Source organism: Nycticebus coucang, chromosome 4 (assembly GCF_027406575.1).
Source record: "Nycticebus coucang isolate mNycCou1 chromosome 4, mNycCou1.pri, whole genome shotgun sequence".
In the NCBI taxonomy this organism is placed as follows: Eukaryota; Metazoa; Chordata; class Mammalia; order Primates; family Lorisidae; genus Nycticebus; species Nycticebus coucang.
The window spans coordinates 59,262,182-59,284,826 of NC_069783.1; the positions used below are offsets into that span (position 1 = coordinate 59,262,182).

At 38.3% G+C, this 22,645-nt stretch overlaps 1 protein-coding gene across 1 annotated transcript in view; it reads left to right on the plus strand.

The window, feature by feature from the left end:
- The first annotated feature begins 1,100 nt into the window (after positions 1 to 1,100).
- PAPOLG (poly(A) polymerase gamma) overlaps positions 1,101 to 22,645 on the plus strand; it is a 40,790-nt gene continuing 19,245 nt past the window's right edge. The window contains exons 1-8 of the mRNA XM_053588915.1: positions 1,101 to 1,353; positions 6,337 to 6,498; positions 8,275 to 8,341; positions 12,557 to 12,638; positions 12,869 to 12,978; positions 14,479 to 14,532; positions 17,159 to 17,270; positions 19,709 to 19,798. Of these exons, the coding sequence (XP_053444890.1) occupies positions 1,337 to 1,353; positions 6,337 to 6,498; positions 8,275 to 8,341; positions 12,557 to 12,638; positions 12,869 to 12,978; positions 14,479 to 14,532; positions 17,159 to 17,270; positions 19,709 to 19,798 (694 nt within the window). The 5' untranslated portion in view covers positions 1,101 to 1,336. The remainder of the gene's footprint in view (positions 1,354 to 6,336; positions 6,499 to 8,274; positions 8,342 to 12,556; positions 12,639 to 12,868; positions 12,979 to 14,478; positions 14,533 to 17,158; positions 17,271 to 19,708; positions 19,799 to 22,645) is intronic.

Below are 22,645 nucleotides of genomic sequence, written 5' to 3' on the forward strand. Positions count from 1 at the left end.
GATTTTATGCATGCTTAAATCACTGGAGCTTAACACAGTGCCTGACACAGTTTTCTTTTTTTTTTTTTTTTTTTTTTTTTGTAGAGACAGAGTCTCACTTTACTGCCCTCGGTAGAGTGCCGTGGCGTGACACGGCTCGCAGCAACCTCTAACTCTTGGGCTTACGCGATTCTCTTGCCTCAGCCTCCCGAGTAGCTGGGACTACAGGCGCCCGCCACAACGCCCGGCTACTGACACAGTTTTCAATAAATATTTTTAATGAATAATTCAGTAAGCATAATAATCTCTATTTACTGTGACTCTGAGACATATTCAAAGAACAAGCAGTTTCTTGACATCCTTTTCTTTTTAATAATTTAGTACTTGAAATTATTTCTTCCTTTTAACAACTTAAAATTGGTCATTTATTTTCACATTTTTATCCTCAAACTCACATGGAATGTGATCTCCACTGTTTGAAAGTGTTGAGAATATTCTGATTCAGCCTTGGGTTGATCCTATTGCCAATGGCTAACAATTACTTTCAACCACTCAAGTAAACGTCATCAAGTAGGGGTGGTACTTAGGGATAAAGTGAACAGTTAGCCTCCAATTTACGAGTTTGCTTTTCCCCCCGGGATAACTGTTACACGTTTGCTTTTCCCGGGGGAGAAATTTAAGTTGCATGTTCCTAGGTGTGACCCTCTAGAGACAATGGGTGTCACCCTCAAAGGGTGATTGATTAGGTTACGTGTGACTGTGACTAATTAAATCAAAGATGTAGGATAATGGGAGAGTTAAAACAGTATTTGCTAAGCAAGACTGTGATCTTCTTAAAAATATTTATGAATCCAAGAGATGGTACCAAGAAACAATTTAAAAATAAAAAATATATATGTTCTTATCCGAGAACTAAGCAAAACGTGTTTACAAATTGCCTTCCAAGCGGTTTGCTTGGATTGACAGTCCCACGGACAAAGGAGGTGGCCGCACGCTCCTTCGGACTGTCGCCCGCAGAGCCCTCAGCCGTGCGGGCGGGGCCCCCTGAGCCTCACACGACCCAAAAGCGGAGGGGGCGTGGCCGAGGGTGGGTCGGGCCGCCAGGGGCGGGGCCGCAGCGGGCGAGAGGCAGGCTGGGATGCGGCGCCATATTGGCGTCGGCCGCGCTGTATTGTCATAAATAGAGCCGGTTTTGTGGTGTTTTCACTACTCACTTGGATGCCTCAGCCGTAGTGAGAAAGTGAGCGAACAAGCGAGCTACGAGCGACCAGAGGAAAGTGGACAGGGGGAGAAGGGAGCAACAACAACAGGACCCCAGAGCAAAAGATACTCTCTGGAGAGGGAGACACAGGAAGCGATGAAAGAGATGTCTGCGTAAGTGGTGGGGGGCGGCGGTTGGGGGCGAGGCAGATAGGGGTGAGGTGGGTGGCTAGCCTGGGGCCGGGTTTCTGTTCCCTGCCTCTTGCACCCTGCCTGCAGCTCGCCTTAGTGGTCTCCTTCCCTGCTCTCGGCCGGTCCGCAAGGGCATCTCCCCTACCCTCGGCTCACCTGAACACCCCTGTGCTGACTGGGGGACTCCTGGAGCCCGCGTCTGCCCGCGGAGCCCGCGTCGCCTCCCAGGACGCCCCTGGACGTGGATGAGGAAGGGGAGAGACGCGTGTATCGATAGGGAGAAATTGTCGGTCACTCTCCTGCCCCCAGCACTGTCTGAGCCCGTCTGCTCCTGTCTGCATTGGCGCAAATACCATCCCCCTGCCTCCCCCTCCTCCCTTCCCGACCAGCTTTCTTCAGGTCTTAAGGAGTGAATGACCTATCCCAGCCCAGGGGTTTCTCTTTAATAAAGGCTAAAGTCTTTACTTCTCACCTACCCACCTAGCCACAATATCTACCGGTCTATACCTCCTGTTCACATTTTGGTAAGTCGGAAACAGTGCTTGGCAAGATTTTGTGGTAGTTTCTTACATTTTGGTTTATTAAGAAATAACTTAAGCATTAAGAAAAATGCAGAGAATAACATAAGCATCATTTGTGTAGCCACCACCCATTTTTCCCAAAGCATAACATATATGAGTGTGTGTATGATGCGTGTATATATATCTTTGTATCTCTTTATTTAAAAGATTCCAAATACATCTGAAGGAATCTCCTACCTTCTTCTCTGGTCTCATTCATCTTCCTCCCCACACTCTCCTGCAGTCCTAAATTTGATGTTTATTGTTTCTGCATGCTTTTTGATGCTATTTCTGCATATGCATGTGTCCATAATAACTGACATCGTTTTACTTGTTTTTAAAGTTTATATGGTTAGTGTCATACTTGTCATTCTGCAGCTTGCTTCTTTAGAGCAACATGGTCTTTGAGCTTTGTCTATGTTGGTATTTTTTTCAGTTCTAATTAATTCATACTAAGTACTGTATTGTATTCCATTGTAGGGATACACCCTAAGTTAGTCTTTTTTCTGTTAGTGATTATTTTAGGTTGTTCTAAGTTTTTAATGTTACAGTATGGCAGTGAACATTTTTTTATTTATACCCTTTAACTAGAATTGCCCTAGAGTGTTTGCCTATAAGAGAAACTGATGGATTGAAGGGAATGTAGGATCAGTTTTTTACTTCCTTCCACTCTCATCTAGATGAGGGAAGTTCAAAGTCCTAGATTTGGAATGTTAGGACCAGAAGGCACTTAGATAGCCAACTTTTGGGACACACAGAAAAGAAAGTAAGACCCAGGATCAGTGTCAGAACTGAAGTAATTAGGGAGGGGAGAATGGGTGGTGGACAGAGGTTTTGGGGTTCAGCTTCTGTCTCTTCCTCTATTTTTTGGAGGGGACCACTTTTAAATTTTTTCACTAAAAATAATTTTTTATTTCAGAATATTAATTAAGAGAGTACAAGTGGTTTTGGTGCATTAGATACCTTGTATAATACTTAAGCCAGGGCTTTTGTGTGCCAGTCATCAGAGTACTGTCCATTGTACTCGATAGGTTAGTTTTTGTCTCATTCCCTCCATCCTGCCTCTTTCTTGGTTTCTCTTGTTGCCTTGTGCCTGTTGTACCCTTCTGTTAGCTCCCCCTTATTAGTAAGAACATACAGTGTTTGGTTTTCTTTTTTTTTTTTTTTTTTTTTGTAGAGACAGAGTCTCACTTTGTCACCCTCGGTAGAGTGCCATGGCATCACACAGCTCACAGCAACCTCCAACTCCTGGGCTGAAGCGATTCTCTTGCCTCAGCCTCCCGAGTAGCTGGGACTACAGGCGCCCGCCACAGCGCCCGGCTATTTTTTGATTGCAGTTCAGCTGGGGCCGGGTTTGAACCCGCCACCCTCGGTATATGGGGCCGGCGCCTTACCGACTGAGCCACAAGCGCCGCCCAAGTGTTTGGTTTTCTATTCCTGAGGTACTTCACTTAGGATAATGGTCACCGGTTCCATCCATGTTGCTGCAAATGACATTGTTTCATTGTTTTTTATGGCTGAGTGTGTGTGTTCTGAATTTTGTATATAAATATATATATAACCACACACACACACACCCCCCACATTTTCTTTATCTGCTCATGAATTGGTGGGCACTTAGATTGATTCCACATCTTTGCAATTGTGAATTGTGCTGCTATAAACATTTGAGTGCAGGTGTCTTTTTTTATAAAATGACTTCAATTCCTTAGGGTAGATACTCAGCAGTGGGATTGCTGGATTGAATGGTAGGTCTATGTTTACTTCTTTGAAGAATCTTGATACTGTTTTCCATAGAGGTTGTACTAATTTGCAGTCCCATCAACATTGTTTATGTATTTCTCTCTGCATCTATGCCAGCATCTGTTTTTTGAATTTTTAATAGAGGTCATTCTACTAGGAGTAAGGTGGTGTCTCATTGTATCTTCCTTTCTTTGAACTGCAGGTACTTATCTTTAAAATGTTACTTAATCAAAACCTGTCTATTAGGGTTATTATTGTGATGGAGTGATCATATATGGACAATCAGTCTACTGTACAAGGTGCACAGAAAGTTTGTGTGCAATTTACTATGTTAAACTATTTTAAATTGCACATGAACTTTCTGTCCACCCTGTATATACATTTATACTACCTATGTACAAACATACCAAAAAAGTTCTCTTGTTTTCTTAGAGGTAAAAAGCCAAATCTTTTCTTTTGGAGGTGGGGGCAGACAGAGTCTCACTTTGTCACCCTAGCTAGTGTTGTGGTGCACTCTTGGGCTCAAATGATCCTCTTGCCTCAGCCTCCTGAGTAACTGACTACAGGCACCCGCCACAACACCCAGCTATTTTTAGAGACAGGGTCTTGCTCTTGCTCAGGCTGGTCTCAAACTCATGAGCTTAAGGGATTCTTCGACCTCCCCTTCCCAGAGTGCTAGGATTACAGGCCTGAGCCACTAGGCTGGACGAAAGCTAAATCTCTAAAAGGAAATTACAACTCTAAATAACTAATTGAAGTTTTGATGTTTCCCTTTTGTTTCTTTGAGTCGTTTTGGAAGGTATATAGGTTTTTTTTTTTTATCTTCTATTTGATTCTCTCTAGGGAATGAAATCTTTAAAAATAAAAAAAATAAGCATGCCTTGGGCAGTGCCTATGGTTCAAAGGAGTAGGGCACCAGCCCCATATCCGGAGGTGGTGGGTTCAAGCTCAGCCCCAGCCAAAAACTGCAAAAAAAAAAAAAAAAAAAAAAAGCGTGCCTCTCTTTGTGGGCTTTGTAACATTAAGTCAGTGTTTTGACCAGTTAAAATCCAAAATCCAACAATCACTGTTTTCGTTATTTTTTACAGGGTTAATTTATTCAGTTTAAGTTTACATTGGCTATGCTAATGGCACATCATGAAAGCACTGTGGAAAGAGATGGTGGGGTTAGTTGGTTATGCTAATGGCCCATCATGAAAGCATTGTGAAAATAGATGGTAGGGTTAGTTGGTTAGTGTGGTTTTTTTTTGTTTATTTTTTTGAGACAGTCTCACTTTGTCACCCTTGGTAGAGTGCCGTGCCATCACAGCTCACATCAGATGTCAAACTCTTGGGCTCAAGAGATCATCTTGCCTCAGTTTTTCTTTCTTTCTTTCTTGTTTTTTATTTTTTATTAGAGATGGGGGGGTGGGTCTTGCACTTGATCAGGCTGGTCTGGAACTCGTGAGCTCAGGCAATCCACCCGCCTTGGCCTCCCAGAGCGCTAGGATTATAGGCGTGAGCCACTGCTCCTGGCTGGTGTGTATGTTTTTACTTTACTTTCATAGCAAAATAAAAAGTTTTAGCAACCCCTGTTTGTTCCCGAATTTATTTTGAAACTATTGGTCTGTATAAACCTAACATCTCAGACCTTGTCTTGTACTTTAGTCAAGACTATAACTTGCTGATGGCTTGGGTCTTTGGAGGGTGGCTTGTATTATACCCTATAAAATGTTGCCATTAGGTATAAAGAATTTGATAATCATTCAGTGTGAAAATGGCACATGAAGAGAACAATTAACTAAAATCACAAAATGTTAGTACAGCAAATTCCCATTCAAAAGGTGTTAATCTAGGTTTCCCAAGAACAAATCTAGTGGTTTCTATTTAAAAGCTGATTATTTCACAAGGACCTGCTAATTGATGTTTTTGTTTCTTTTTTTTGGGGGGGGGATGTCCTATTGTTTTTACTGAGAGCTTTTTTTTCAAGTGGTTGACTGCTTTTCAGAGATTCTGGAATCTGGATGGTACTTCACTCAAGTCTGCGTGGTATAGAGGAGGTAGCCCTGGCACAGATCCCATTCAGGCTCTTTGCATTTGAGCTTAGTGGTTTTGGTAGAGTTTTCTGATGCCAACACATGCTGCTTTGGGCTTGAAAGGATGTCTTAACAATGAAAGCTGGAGGCCATATGAATACAGCCTTTCATAAACACAAACACAAAATACTGGTTTTTTTTTCCTTTATTTATTTATTTATTTATTTATTTATTGAGACAGAGCCTCAAGCTCTCACCCTGTGTAGAGTGCGGTGATATCACAGTTCACAGCAACCTCGAACTCCTGGGCTCAAGCGATTCTTCTGCCTCCGCCTCCCAAGTAGCTGGGACTACAGGTGCCCACCACAACACCCAGCTATTTTTTGGTTGCATCCGTCATTGTTGTTTGGCAGGCCCCGGGCTGGATTCGAACCCACCAGCTCAAGTGTATGTTGGCTGGTGCCTTAGCCACTTGAGCCACAGGTGCTGAGCCCCCATTTTTCCTTTAAAAAGAAAAGTGCCTACCTGCTGTTAGTACTAAGTAAACTTCTAAGGTAGCTAAATTAACGTTGAGCAAATTGAGAGATTCAATGTATCAGTATGGTGTGATACTTTAAGTTTTCTCCTGTTTCATTTTCCTTGAACAGAAACACTGTGCTGGACAGCCAGCGTCAACAAAAGCATTACGGAATTACTTCTCCGATTAGTTTGGCATGTCCTAAAGAAATTGATCATATTTATACACAGAAATTAATTGACGCCATGAAACCATTTGGAGTGTTTGAAGATGAGGAGGAATTGAATCACAGGTACGTCATTGAAAACATATTTTATAGTACTTTGTTTAATCACTAATTCCACAAACATATATTGAGTATCTCCTATATCCCTGCCAAGGAGTACAGAAATGATAAAAAGAAGAAAAATCTTGGCCTTCCTGGAGCTTACATTGTAGATGGGGGTTAGAGGAAGACATTAACAATTATCTGAGTAAGTAATATAAATACAGTATTATACATTTTTCTCAGTGCTACTGAGAAGAATAAATCTAGGGATAGAAGTTTTCATGGAAGGCCTTGTTGAGAAAGTTCATTTAAGGGGAAACTTGAAGATAAGGGAGGGAACTACAAACATCCAACTGACATATGACTTGCACTTACAAACAGAGGCTATCACAGGTTGTAGGTAAATGTACCTGTTCCAACTTATGTACAAATTCAATTTAAGAACAAAGCTACAGAACCAATCTCAGTCATAACCTGGGGACTTTTTGTATTTTAAAGGTGGGGTTGTTAGAATTTACTGGCTATGGAGTGTGAGTGAGAGAGAGGTGTCAAGGATGATGCCAAGATTTATATGGTCTTACCACCTTAAAGATAGAGTTCTATTATCTGGAAAAGACTGAGGGAGAAACAAGTTTGAACCTATCAGGGGTTTATTTTTGCATATGTTATCTGTGAAATGTCTGAACCCTACATTTTTTTTTCTTTCTTTCTTCCTTTTTTTTTTGAGACACTGTTTCCCTAGGCTAGAGTGCTGTTGTATCTGTCTAGTTTACAGCAACCTCAAACTCCTGGGTTCAAGTGGTCTTCCTGCCTCAGCCTCCCAATGTCTCACTTTGTTGCCTTAGACCCCCCAAGTCGTGAGTAGATTGCCTGAGCTCACAGGTTCGAGACCACTCTCAGCCAGAGCGAGACCTCATCTCTAAAAATAGCTGGGTGTTTTGATGTACACCTGTAGTCCCACCTACATGGGAGGCTGAGGCAAGAGAATCCCTTGAGCCCAAGAGTTTGAAGTGTTTGAGGTTGCTGTGAGCTATGACACCACGGCACGCTACCAAGGGCAACAAAGTGAGACCTAAGCAGTCTTTTTGCATTAGCCCCCCAAGTAGCTGGAGACTGTAGGCCTCCTCCAATTAGCCCATCACAATACCTGGCTAATTCTTCTATTTTTAGTAGAGGTGGGATCTCACTCTTGCCCAGGGTGATCTTAAATTCCTGAGCTCAAGCTATGCTCCCACCTTGGCCTCCCAGAGTATTAGGATTATAGGCATGAGTCACTGCTGGTCCCTACCTTTCTTTTTTAAAATGTAGATTTGTTCATGCCTTTGGTTGCAAGTTTGTTTTAATAATATGAAACTGCTTTTATTAAGTATTAGTATTTCACAGAAATTAGCCAGTAATTAATTTACCCGTTTTATTTATCCAAAGCCTTGTTATTAGTAGAGAGAGAATTCTAGCTTCTTTTACCACATTGACTTAATTCTGTAATAAAGCCAAGAAAGTTGACAATTCACTCGGCTTCTATAGCCTCATTGAATATAAATTTATGATTTTTATTAGGCTTTTTGAATTGTTAAGATAGCTGAAAGACCAAAATACTGTCATCATATTTATTATCCATTTGGTACTCTTAGGGAACTAAGAATGCCAAAGAGATGTACCGTGCGTCCACAGATGTGATAGCGTTATGACATGTATAGTATAGTTTTACTCTAGCACCAACACAAAGGGTACTACTCATATGTTTATTTCTTAATACTTTTTTTGTTGTTTTAGTCTAAAGCATCTTATTTTTTCTCACAGGTTGGTGGTTCTTGGTAAATTGAACAATTTAGTAAAAGAATGGATTTCTGATGTCAGTGAGAGTAAGGTAAGGCTAAACTACATGGAATTCTCAGTGTCATTATATCCCTGTCGATCTTCCTAGTCATAAGATGCAGAAGTTGAGAATTACCTGAAAGACAAAAATCTTGGCTCTCTCGTTTACTAGGGAATAAATTGGTCAACAATCGAATTTCTAGCCAAATGAGGATTTAGCCAATATATAGCTGCAAGTCCACATAATTAATTGTCTTGTTTGACCCATATGTAGTGGGTGAAAATTTATTTATTTTTTTAATTTTTTTTTTTGAGACAAAGTCTCCCTCCGTCGCTTAGCCTGGAGTGCAGTGGAGTTGTCATAGCTCACTGCAACCTTAAACTCCTGGGTTTAAGCAGTCTTTTTGCCTTAGCCCCCCAAGTAGCTGTGGACTACAGGCATGTGCCAGCTAATTTTTCTATTTTTTTGTAGAGATAGTCTCCCTGTGTTTCTCAGTTTGGTCTTAAAGTCCTGGACTCAATTGATCCTCCTATTTGGGCCTTCCAAAGTGCTAGAATTATAGGCCTGAGCCACTGTATCTAGCCTCAAAATTTAAATATCAGGAGATTTTACTTAAAAAGCCAGGTTTTAGGTCAGGCACAGTGGCTCATGCCTGTAATCCTAGCACTCTGAGAGGCTAAAGTTAGTAGATAGCCTGAGCTCACAGGTTTGAGACCACTCTAAGCCGGAGCAAGACCTTGTCTCTAAAAATAGCTGGGTGTTTTGATGTAGTCCCACCTACATGGGAGGCTGAGGCAAGAGAATCCCTTGAGCCCAAGAGTTTGAGGAGTTTGAGGTTGCTGTGAGCTATGACACCACAACACTCTACCAAGGGCAACAAAGTGAGACTCTTGTCTCCACAAAAAAAAAAAAAAAAGGCCAAGTTTTAGAGTTCTTATAAAACATCACATCTGACAATGCTGGGCCTGCCTTTGTGCATAGTAGGAAGTGGGATGGGCTCCTGCCTACTGGTGCCTCATGGCTACCACTACTTCCTGTTCTCTCTGACAGAATGACCACCATTTATCAGTTTCTGTTTCTCACGTGGTATTCTCAGGGAATTTATGCAAGATCCCCAGCGATACCAAGATCTGCTCACGTCCCTGATATGTGTGTAAAATAGTATAGTATATATATTTGCACATAATCTATGCACATCCTCCTGTATAGTTTTAGTCATCTCTAGATTATTTATAGTACCTAATACAATTGAATGCTGTGTGAATAGTTTTTACTGTATTGCTTTTTAACTGGGATCATACATATATATATATATATATATTTTTTTTTTTTTTTTTTTTTTTTTTTTTTTTGTAGTTTTTGGCCGGGGCTGGGTTTGAACCCACCACCTCCAGCATATGAGTCTGGCGCCCTACTCTTTTGAGCTGCAGGTGCCGCCCCAACTTGCATTATTTTTATTGTTATTTTTAATATTTTTTCCCTAATATTTTGATCCTCGGTTGAATCTGTAGATATAGAACCTGTAGAAGTGGAACCTGCAGATATGGAGGGCCAACTGTATTTTGAATATAATTCAGTTTTCATAATTGCCTCAGAATAATCACTGTGAATTTTATTTTACTGGCTGTACTAGAATGAAGCAGGGATGAAAGCATTTGTCCCTGTACTTAAATAGCCTAAACTGTTATATTCTAAGTTTGTTTGTTTTTTTGTTTTTTTTTTTTTGGTCTGTTTTTTATAGTTTACCCATCTCTGCCTTAACAGCAATCATTTGAAAGTTAACATCTCACAGTTGACAATGTGTCTATAGTTACAAAGTTTCTTTCTGCCTCTTAACCTGCATGGATTTAGAAATTAGATAAATACTTGCCTAGAATTCTCTTTTTTATATATTTTATTATTTGTTTCCATACCTATGATAAATATGTAGAATTGGTTCATTTAAACAATGAACTCAGGTTATAGTTTCCTAAGACTTCAGTCATTGAATTTAAGATGGTCTTTATGCTGTTTACCTTTGCTGCCACTGGCTCATTTCTTCATTTCAGCACAGTTGTCAGTAGATGAAGTTGTTAAAATGCTAGTTACAGGCTGGGCACCCATAGCTCACTGGTTACAGCGCCAGCCACGTGCATCATGGCTGGGGGTTTCCAACGCAGCCTGGGCCTGCTAAACAGCAATGACAACAACAAAAACAAATAGCCAGTCGTTGTGGCGGGTGCCTGTTGTCCCAGCTACTTAGGAGGCTGAGGCAAGAGAATCGCTTAAGCCCAAGAGTTTGAGGTTACTGTGAGCTGTGACGCCATGGCACTCTACCAAAGGCAACATAGTGAGACTGTCTCAAAAAAAAAAAAAAAAATGCTAGTCACAGTTTTAACATCCTCCATTGAATGTGTAAGGTGATTAGTCATTTTCTAAGTCAATTCTTTTTTATTTATGTACATGGAAAATAACTGAAGGATTTGAGTTAGATCAAAGATCATTTGAATATTTTGGATACTTAAACTTTATTATTTGTTTCCATACATATGATAAATATATAGAATTGGTTCATTTAAACAATGAACTCAGGTTATAGTTTCCTAAGACTTCAGTCATTGAATTTAACATGGTCTTTATGCTGTTTACCTTTGCTGCCACTGGCTCATTTCTTCATTTCAGCACAGTTGTCAGTTAAACTTTAATAGAGTAGAACCCCAAATCAAGTCATTTTAGTTAAATATTGTGGATATAACAAAAGTATTTAACATTGTTACTCGGTGTATCCCTTTCTTGTATGTAAGTCATGCAAGGATCATACCTTTCAAGGTAAAAAGGTTAAATCAAAATATTCTTTAAGGTCATGGCTTCTCTAGTCTTTTGATTTATTTGCCTATAAGTTTACTGACTTTGTACCTATGAAATTATTTGTGATATTCTTGAAACAATATCCGTTGAACAGAGGAAGTAACAGATAGTATTCTATTATACACATAGTTTTATTCAAGTTAATCAGCAGATATTCTTTGGAACTTATAGGTAGGCATAGTGAGGAAATAGAGAGTAGTAGACACAGTTCTTATCTTTGAGAAATTTAATGGTTGAAGAGGTGAGACTTAATACCAAAAAAGGTCAATAAATGTAGTTTAAAAGAATTTAAAGATTATGATGGTAGTGGAACACAGAGGAAAAAGAGCTTGTTACAGAGTGAAGATAACCAGGAAAGGCTTCACAGAAGAGGTGGATCCTCATGGGAAGTTTGAAAAATGGATGGCATTAAGATACCCAGAGAGGATGGACATTCAAGAAAGAGACAGTGGCAAATGCAGTGAGTTGAATAGAGAAGGGGCAACGAATATGAAGGGTATAAGCTAAGAATGGGTAAGAATAATTCTAAGTCTGGGCAATAAGGATAATGAAAAGTAGAGTTAGAGAAATCAGAAAAGGAGCCCTAGTTATCATACAAAGAATTTTTTTGCTTGTTAGAAGCATGGATATTGACGTGAATTAGGATGTCTGAGTGAAAATGACTGATGGGTAGTTAGAATTGGCTCTGAAGAGGGGTGAAAATTAGCATGTTATTTATTTGTTTATTTGTTTTTGAGAAAAGAGTCTCATGCTATTGCCCAGGCTAGAGTGTGATGGAGTCAGCCTAGCTAACAGCAACCTCAAACTCCTGGGTTCAAGTGATCCTCCTGCCTCCTGTAGCTGGGACTATAGGAGCCTGCCGCCCCATCCCACTAATTTTTCTATTTTTAGTAGAGATGAAGTCTCTTTATTGCTCAGGCTGGTCTCAAACTTCTAAGCTCCACAGATCATCCTATCTCAGTCTCCCAGAGTGATAGGATTACAGGAATGAGCTACCATGCCCAGCCAAAAACTAGCATTTTAATTATGGCATAATGTAAGAAATGTTAATTAAAGTTGTTAAATTAGCTATCATAAGGAAAAATTACCCCATTCTGGCTGGGTGGGGTAATGAGAATGATGAGGCTAAAGATAGGCAACTGGAGGGGACAAGTAGGGTCAAATATTGAAAAAAAAAATGTTTTTCTTAAGATAAGGATGTATGCATATTTAGTGGACATGATTTTCTTTTGTCTTCTCTCTGGAATACTCTTCATTTCTTCAAGTTGTAAGCGAAAATGTCCTGAAGTACTCATCTTCCCAACTCTGACAAAAGTACTATATTTCATTTGTGTGATAAAGGGCAATAGGCATTTTTAAGGTCATTTTTGTGCTAAATAACTTGAATAATTAAATGTCTTTTGCTTAATTTTATTTTAGAATCTCCCACCTTCTGTTGTGGCTACTGTTGGTGGTAAAATTTTCACATTTGGATCCTACAGGCTTGGAGTACACACCAAAGGTAACTGCTTTTCTGTGTTCTAGCAAAAAGAACTTTAAATAACAAACCCTTATTGTTCATAATTAGAAAATATAGGAGAATAGAATTATTATTGTCTCATTATTCAGAAATAATTGTTAACATTTTCATGTACTCATCTTTCATACTTTCTTCTGTACGTAAGCTTGTGTGTACTTTAATAAAAATGTAATACATACTATATTCTTTTTGATAAGTATTTTGATTTATAGGAGCTGACATTGATGCACTTTGTGTAGCTCCAAGACATGTGGAGAGATCTGATTTTTTTCAGTCTTTTTTTGAAAAATTGAAACATCAAGATGGAATTAGGAACTTAAGAGTAAGTATCTTCTGACATTTAATGTTTTCAGCTTGGTTTAGTAACAAATAACAGTAAAAGCTAGGGTTTAAAAGTCATGAACTAATGAGGAGAGTCAAAAACGGGGGAAAACAAACCGTCTCTGAACACCCCTCCCACCCCCCCATTGGTATGCTACTATAAAATTATTGAAATAACCTCTTAAGTAGTTAGTGTATCTTGGCCGGGCATGGTAGCTGATGCCTATAATTTTAGCAATCTTAGAGGTTAAGGCAGATGGATTGCTTGAGCTCAGGAGTTCAAAACCAGCCTAAGCAAGAGTAAGACCCTAAAAATAGAAAACTAGCTAGGTATAGTGGCACACACCTGTGGTTCCAGCTGCTTGGGAGGCTAAGGCAAGAGAATTGCTCAAGCCCAAGAGTTTAAGGTTGCTGTGAACTATCATGATGCCATGGCACTCTACCCAGGGCAACAGAGTGAGACTGTCTCAAAAAAAAAAAAAAAGTTGCTTTATTTTGTTAAAATAACACATAATGATTAAAAGCATGGGTTTTATTAGTTAAACATATCTGAGTTTGCATCTAGAAATCTACCACATATTAGCACCTAGACATCAAGCAAATTACCTAACTCCCTGAGCCTCAGTTTCCTCATCTATAAACTGACGATGTGTTAACTTTTTTTCATAAGGTTTTTCTAAGACTTAAGGAAGCAATTTACATAAACCACTTACTGTAATAACTTATAAATGCTGCATATCAAATGATGGGTGCAAGTTCAAAGGAATCTGGGAATACTTTTAGACGAGAAGGTTAAAAATTTGTTAGGTCGGGAGATTAAGGAAGACATTATTTCTACTAACGTAATCCAAACTATATTGAATATGTTATTTTTATAGATTAGTCATGAGATCTCAATTTTCAATTCTTAGCACTAGTGTTCTTTCTGAATAATCAGTTTTTAATTTAGAGTCAGGAAATAATAAGTACCCAGATGATGGTAGTTCTACCTACTAGTTTCTTAGAAATTTTTTTTTTCGTAGAGACAGAGTCTCACTTTATGGCCCTCGGTAGAGTGTCGTGGCCTCACACAGCTCACAGCATCCTCCAACTCCTGGGCTTAAGCGATTCTCTTGCCTCAGCCTCCCGAGTAGCTGGGACTACAGGCGCCCGCCACAACGCCCGGCTATTTTTTTTTTTTTTTGGTTGCAGTTCAGCTGGGGTCAGGTTTGAACCCGCCACCCTCGGTATATGGGGCTGGCGCCCTACCGACTTAGAAATATTTTTAAGAGGATAGTAAGTTAGTTAACTGGTGTTAGTTAACCTAGATAGCCATTTTGTATATCTTAACATAGAGCACAAAGAAGAAGTACTTATCTGGAACATAAGACCCAGAACGTTTTCTCTTTTTTTCTATTGAGTTAAAATACAAATAAGGAGCAAAGATATTCACATTATTGGCAGTTAGGAAGAATAGAGAAGGGATTATACTTATGTGTTGTAATTGTTTTCCTCTTTGTAGGCTGTAGAAGATGCCTTTGTACCTGTTATAAAATTTGAATTTGATGGTATTGAAGTAAGTATTTAATATTTTTCTGACTTTACAGTCAAACTATTTATTTAACCTCTAAGGATTTTTATGTTTTGCTTTGAAGTCAAACTTAACATAGGTGCATATTTTTAAAAAAACCAATTAGTCTTTAAATTGTCTCTTCTCTATTTTATTGACTTCTTACCACAAAAAATGAACCAACCTATATCTCTACCCCTGTGATTTTTGTGCACACCCTTCTTATTCCTATAATCTCTTATAGAGTATTCAGAGATAAGCATTATATGTATACTAGATTACTATTCTTTACTGTGTAACATTTTGCTTTTTTTAGGAATTAATTGTTTGGGTTTTGTTTGCTTGGTTTTTATACTTATGACTTATAACTCTTACCTAGTCTTTTCTAGTTTTCTAAATCTCCTCTAAATAAGCTTAGATTTATCAGGTATTATATCATTATAATCTTGGGAAAACACCTCACTGAGTCTTCTCAATCTTACCTGTTCTCCATGACTGTTGTACAACTATCACCCTGGCATATTTCATTACTATCATCCTGGAGTTTCATTTTGCTTCTCTCTAGAGTTTCTTTTTTCTTGATTCATTCTCATTTTAGTGAAGCTCGTCCTAGCTTCTTGAGAAGGAGCCCTTTTTAAAATATCTTGCATGTTCAAAAATGTCTTCATTTTATTCTTAAACACTAAATTGATAATTTGGCTGAGTATAACATTCTAGGTAGGAAATTATTTTTCTTAGAAGAATATTGAAGGCCTTTCTTCATTCTCTCTAACTTCTGTACTGCAGTGTGAAGTATAATGCCATTTTGGTTCTTCATTCTTTATATATGGACCAGTTTGTCTCTTAGGAAGTTTGTATGATTTTTTTCATAATTGTATAATTCATTATAAGTATATTAATATTCTGGTATGTAGCTTTTCAACCAATGTATTAGGCATTCAGTATTTCTCTTTCATTTTGTAAATTCTTGTTCAGTTCTGTAAGTTTTATTGAATTCTGTTGGATTTCTTGCCTTGTTTTTTCTTTCTGAAATTCTAACATTTGTATGTTGGACCTCTGGGATTGCCTTTTTTTTTTTTTAATCTCTTCCCACTTATTAACCATATTTTAATAGTTCTGCTTTTTGAGGTTTTCTCACCTTCTGAACTTTCTGTTGTTTTTCATGTCTGCTGTCTTTTTTTTTGCTGTCATATTTTTAATCTTTTGTTTAAAGATAGTCTTGCTCTGTCACCTGGGATAGAGTGCAGTAGTGTCATCACAGCTCACTGCAACCTCTAACTCCTGGGCTCAAGCGATCCTCCTCCTTCACCCTCCCAAGTAGCTGGAACTATAAGGCCTGTGCCACTACACCAGCTAATTTTTGTATTTTTTCTGTAGAGACTGAGTCTTATTATGTTGCTCAGGCTGGTATGGAACTCCTGGGCTCAAACAATCCTCCTGCCTCTGCCTGTCAAAGTGCTGGGATTACAGGCATGAGCTACTTCGCCCAGCTGGTATTTTTAAGTTCTTTTTTTTTTTTCTCTTTTTGAGACCATGCTCTTTCACCCTGGCTAGAGTGCAGCAGTGTCAGCAGAGCTTACTGCAACCTCAAACTTCTGGGCTGAGTTCTGCCTTAGCTCCCTGAATAGCTGGGACTACAAGCATATGCCACTCTATATCCAGCTAATTTTTCTGGGGTTTTTTTAATAGAAATGGGTATTGCTCTTGCTGATCCTCCAAAAGTGCTAATACTATAGGCATGAGCCATTGTACCCAGCCTCATATTTTTAATTTCTGAGAAGAGTTTTTTATTCTTTAGATGTTCCTTTTTGTGTATTTATTTACAGCCTCCTGTCCTTATTTCTTAGACACAACATTTTTATCTGCTTTCTTAGGTCTGCTAGATCTATTACCACTTGTCCGTCTGCTTTCCAGCTTTCATAGCTTTTGCTGTTGTCTCTTTTTGTTTTGTTTTCTTTTTTTGTTTGTTTTTTGTTTTTTGAGACAGAGCCTCAAGCTATTGCCTGGGCTAGAGTGCTGTGACGCTCACAGCAACCTCAAACTCTTGGGCTTAAGCGATTCTTTTGCCTCAGCCTCCCGAGTAGCTGGGACTACAGGCATCCACCACAACGCCCAGCTATTTTTTGGTTGTAGCTGTCATTGTTTGGCAGGCCTGGGCTGGATTCGAACCGTCAGCTCTGGTACATGTGGCTGGTACCTTAGCTGCTTGAGCTACAGGCGCCACCATCTTTTTGTTTTCTTTGTCCTAGTGTCTTTTGCCTTTAAAATCACTCAACAAAAAAGAAAACAAAATTTTTATGGTATTTTAGTGAGGTTTCAAGAGGGAGTGAATGTAAATGTGTGTTGGATCTTCCATCTTCAGAAATTCACTCGTAAGGTTTTGATATTTTTTAAATGTTTGACACATATGCTAAAATTAATACTTTACTTAATTTGAGATTTTAATTACCTTAACAAAACTTTGCAGTGATTTTCCCATGTGAAATTGCCTATACATAGGCCTTTTGAAGTTTTAGTAGCATTTCCCAAGCTAATAATTAGAACTTTTTACATTTTTAGGTGGGATGGGGGAGGATGAACTAGGAGGAGAAGTAATATTTTTCTTTTTTTTTTTTTTTTTATCTTTCCAAAGATTGATCTAGTCTTTGCAAGACTGGCAATACAAACCATATCAGATAATTTAGATCTAAGGGATGACTCTCGCCTGAGAAGCCTTGATATAAGGTGTATTCGCAGCTTAAATGGTAAGCTTCTAAGAAGAAATTGAAGATACCTACTTAAAAACAATTAGACTAAAATAGAGACCTTTCTACAGAATTGACTATCAGAGGACTTTTTTAGGGATTAGATTAACTCATTTAAAAATCATGCAATTTTATTTTTATGTGATCACATCTAGTTATCCTAAAAATCACAAGTTTACTTGAAGGGTAGTTTATGTTTATAGTATTGGTTCTCAACTGGTCTTAACTGGTCTCAGGACCCATTTGTCCTTTTAAGATTTATTGAGGACACCAAAGAGCTTTTGTGTATGTGGGTTATATATGTTAATATTTACCAGTATAGACATAAAAACTGAGAAATTTTTTTTTTAATTTTACATACTCTTTTAGAAATAATATTATCATAATTTAAGGTTTTTGTGTGTGAAGAATGCCCCCCCTTTTAAGCATTTTTTAAATCTCTTTAATAGTCTACCTAATAGAAAATAAATAGATTCTCAGTCTATTATATTTTGCTTTGGTTAACATACAAGGAAAAAAATCTCGCCTCCTGGAGATACGTAGTTGGAACAGGGAGCAGTGTTTCAGTAGCCTTTTCAGATCATCATGGCTATTCTTTGATTCTATACCCAAACTTGACTAGTGACCACAATTTCTTTTTTTTTTTTCATTTTAATAGTTTTATTGAGGTATTATTACATAACATAAAATTAATTCTTCAGGGGTACAATTCAGTGGTCTTTATACTCTCCAGAGTTGTACAGTACAATTTAATTTTAGAACATTTCATCACTCTCTAAAGATCCCTCATACCCATTTGCAGTCATTTCCCCTTCTGACTTTCATTCCCAGGCAACCACTAATTTTCTTTCTCTCTCAATAGATTTGCCTTTTCTATAGATTTTTGCCTTTTTAGACATTTCATATAAATGAAATCATATAATATGTGCTCTTTTGTATCTGACTTTATCTTAGTGGAATGTGTATGAGAGTCATTCATGTTTATAGTTCTCTTTTATTGCTGAAAAAGATCAATAGTTTCCTAAAGGTTAGAGTATGGACTTTAAAACCGTATCAGTGAACTTTTTGTACTCCATTACATGAAAATCCACTAGTCTGTTTTGTTATTTAAATGGTTCTTTTACTTATGTGTGATGTTGTACTGTCATGCCATTGTCATTTGGAAAATTTTGGGTTGTAAGATTATTTGGATTTTCCAAATGTTCACACACATTTCATTATAAAATATCAAAATTAGTATTCATTCGTATCACTACCAATATCATCAGAAAAGTCTTTTATTTTTTATTCATTTATTTGGAGATAGGGTCTCACTTTGTTGCCCCAACTAGAGTGTAGTCATAGCTTACTATAAGCTCAAATGTATGGCATAGCTGGGATTACAGGTGTGCACCACCATGCCCACCTCATTTTTAAAAATATTTTGTAGAGATGGGTTTTTGCTGTATTGCCAGGCTTGTTTCAAACTCTTGTGCTCAAGTGGTCCTCCTGCCTTGGCCTCCCAGAGTGCTGAGATTATAAATGTGAGCCACTGTGCTCAGCCTAGAAAAGTCTTTTAAGTATTGGAAAGCTCAAAGTAGCAGATACAAGTTGTACTTAATTCTAATTTAATTTGAAAGGCTAAATTGTATTATTGGCATTAAATGTTGTCATTTGTTTTTCTTGAAGTAAGGAGCTCACTGTGTTCATTTTTTTAGGAAATAGCTATTAATAAAAGCTGAATAACCATAATTTCTCTATCAATCCTTCCTTGAAGTTATACTGGTGTTCCTTGAAAAAAGCAGGTAGTTCAGCTTTCAACTCAATCTCAAATGTTCTTTTCCCTTTCTTTAACTATAAGTTGTTCCAGTGAAGATATGTTGTCTGCTACTATAGTTCATTGTCATTGTCTTGATTCACTGCCAAGATACTAACAGTTTTATCCACCCTTGCTTTTGTATCATCAGTACAAATGTTAACATAATGAAAAAGGGAAAAAAACCTTAGTATTATTATAAAGATAGGTTTGACTTCACATTCCTAGGGTGCATTGACCATACTTTGAGAACCACTGGTTTATAGTGTCTTTTGTTTAAGTTAATTATTGCACTTAGCTATATTTCCAAAGTTTAACAGTCAATCACAGTGTTTGTAGAAAAGATTTGCATGGAAGAATAATGACAATTTTGTAACTTGGAGGCATTTGATTAATGAAATTAAATATTGAAGTAAATGAAAAAATATTCAAACCCATTTCTGTTTTAATGTTGAGTTGCATTACCTGTGTATTGTTTAATTTTTTTAAAGCTAAGTTACTCATACTTTTAAGTGCTAAATTTCAAATATTTTGGAAAAAGGCACTCATGTTTATAATCTTCCATTTTTTTAATATTAAGTTAGGAGGGCATTTGAATTAACTGGGTTTTGTTGCATAGTGAAAAATGAATGCTCTTTTTCAGGTTGTAGAGTTACTGATGAAATTTTGCATTTAGTGCCAAATAAAGAAACCTTTAGACTCACCTTAAGAGCAGTCAAATTATGGGCAAAACGTAAGTATCCTAGTCTTTTATGTTTGTATTGTAAAATTCTCATTTTTCATTGCCAAAAATGGAAGCACATATGGAAACTCTGAACCTATTGATACTATTGGGAGTTGAAGTTTACTAAGCTTTGAAATAGCTGTTTTTTAGGTATAGTGATTATGGTGTTCTAATGGTGTGACTCTGCCTCTTTCTCTCTGGGGTGAAAGCTAAAAGACCCCACACTTTCCATCTTAGGTTTTAGTCAGGCAGCCCAAGGAGTCTGACTTATACTGTAGTAGGTGTTCAACAGACGTATTAAGTGAAGAGCCTACAGTGATGCTTTTTGTTTTTTTTTTCTTTTGAGACAGGGTCTCACTATGTTGCTCCCGGTAGAATGCCATGTCACAGCTCACAGCAACATCAAACTCTTGGGCTCAAGCGATTCTCTTGCCTCAGCCTCCCAAGTAGCTGGGACTGACTATAGGCACCTGCCACAGTGGGCTGGCTATTTTTTTTTGTTGTAGTTGTCATTGTTGTTTGGCAGGCCTAAGCCGGGTTTAAGCCTGCCAGCCCTGGTATATGTGGCTGGCGCTCTAGCCACTGAGCTGCAGGCACTGAGCCTACAGAGATGCTTTTAACTTGTTTTTATCTTATAGCACTTTCCCAATAGAGCCTGGAACTGCACTAGTTTGTATAGAGAGAATATGGTTTATAAAAGGCCCTTCCTATTCCAGAGCTGGCACAACACATACTCTGCAATTCTTGTAACTACAGGCATGCCTTGGAAATATTGTAGGTTGGTTCCAGACCACTGCAGTAAAGCAAGTCACACAAATTTTTTGGTTTCCCAGTGATGTAAAAGTTATGTTTATACTCTACTATAGCCTTATTAAGTGTGCATGACATCTTTTAAAATTAAACTACATATCTTAATTTAAAAGTACTTTATTCATAAAAGATGCTTTCTTTATTTCAAAGCTTAAGAAAGAATAAAAGGGGGGAAAAGATGCTAATAATCACCTGAGCCTTCAGCAAGTCGTAGTCTTTTTGGTGGCAGGTGGGGACTTGAATTAATGTTGATGGCTCCTGACTGAAAAGTGTTGGGGGCAGCTGTGGCAATTTCGAAAATAAGACAATAGTAAAGTTTACTACTTGGATTCTTTTATGATGATTTCTCTGTAGCATGTGATGTTGTTTGATAGCACTTTACCCACAGGTAGAACTTCTTTTAAAAATAGAGTCAGTCCTCTCCTACCCTGCCACTGCCTGACCAACTGTTTATGGAATATTCTAAATCCTTTTTTGTCATTTCAACAATGTTAGCTGCACCTTCACCAGAAGTAGATTCATCTTAAGAAACTACTTTCTGGGCAGCGCCTGTGGCTCAAGGAGTAGGCATCGACCCCATATACAGGGGGTGGCAGGTTCATACCCAGCCCTAGCCAAAAACTGCAAAAAAAAGAAACTACTTTCTATACTCACCTATAAGAAGCAACTGCTCATCCAACAAAGTCTGTCTTATGGGATTGCAGTAATTCAGTTACGTCTTCAAGCTTCTCTTCTAATTCTAGTTCTCTTGCTGTTTCCCCCACATCTGCAGTTACTTCCTCCTCTGCGTGTGTGTGTGTGTGTGTGTGTTTGTGTGTGTGTGTGTGTCAGAGTCTCACTCCATTGCCCTGGCATCATTGCTAACTGCAACCTTAAACTCTTGGGCTCAAGCAATCCTCTTGCCTCAGCCTCCCAAGTAGCTGGGACTACAGGCACCTGCCACGATACCCACCAAATTTTTTTTTTTAATTTTTAGTAGAAATGGGGGTCTTTCTTTTGCTCAAGCTGATCTCAAACTCTTGAGTTCAGGCAGTCCACCTGCTTCAGCCTCCCAGAGTGCTAGGATTATAGGCATGAGCCACTGCACCTGGCCCACTGAAGTCTCAAAAACCCCTTAAGTCATCCATGAGGACTGGAATCAACTTCTTTTAAATTCTTGTTACTGTTGGTATTTGACCTCATCCTATGCATGTTCTTTTTTTGTTTTGTTAAAAAAAAAAAAAAAAAAAAGATTTATTTGAAGAGAAACCAGAGTATATGCTGTGAATTTTCTTATTAAATCATAGCTGTGTACATTGATATAATCATGGGGCATCATTCACTAGCTTCACAGACCGTTTACCAAGTTTCACATATACCCTTGTAAGATGCACCACTGGTGTAATCCCACCAATCCCGTTCCCTCTACCCACTTCCCCCCTCCCTCCCCTCCCTTTCCCCCTTCCCCCTATTCTTAGGCTGTAACTGGGTTATAGCTTTCATGTGAAAGCCCTAAATTAGTTTCATAGTAGGGCTGAGTACATTGGGTACTTTTTCTTCCATCCTTGAGATACTTTACTAAGAAGAATATGTTCCAGCTCCATCCATGTAAACATGAAAGAGGTAAAGTCTCCATCTTTCTTTAAGGCTGCATAATATTCCATGGTGTACACATACCACAATTTATTAATCCATTCATGGATCTATGGGCACTTGGGCTTCTTCCATGAGTTAGCAATTATGAATTGGGCTGCAATAAACATTCTGGTACAAATATCTTTGTTATAATGTGATTTTTGGTCTTCTGGGTATATGCCCAGTAGAGGGATTACATTGCTTTTGGAAAGAGATATGGAGAACACTTAGAGATCCAAAAATAGATCTGCCATTCAATCCTCCTATGAATTTTCTTTTTCTTTTTTTTTTTTTTTGAGATAGAGTCTCACTTTGTTGCCCTCAGTAGAGTGCTGCAGCATCATAGCTCACAGCAACCTCCAACTCTTGGGCACAAGCGATTCTTTTGCCTCAACCTCCCAAGTAGCTGGGACTACAGGCACCCACCACCAT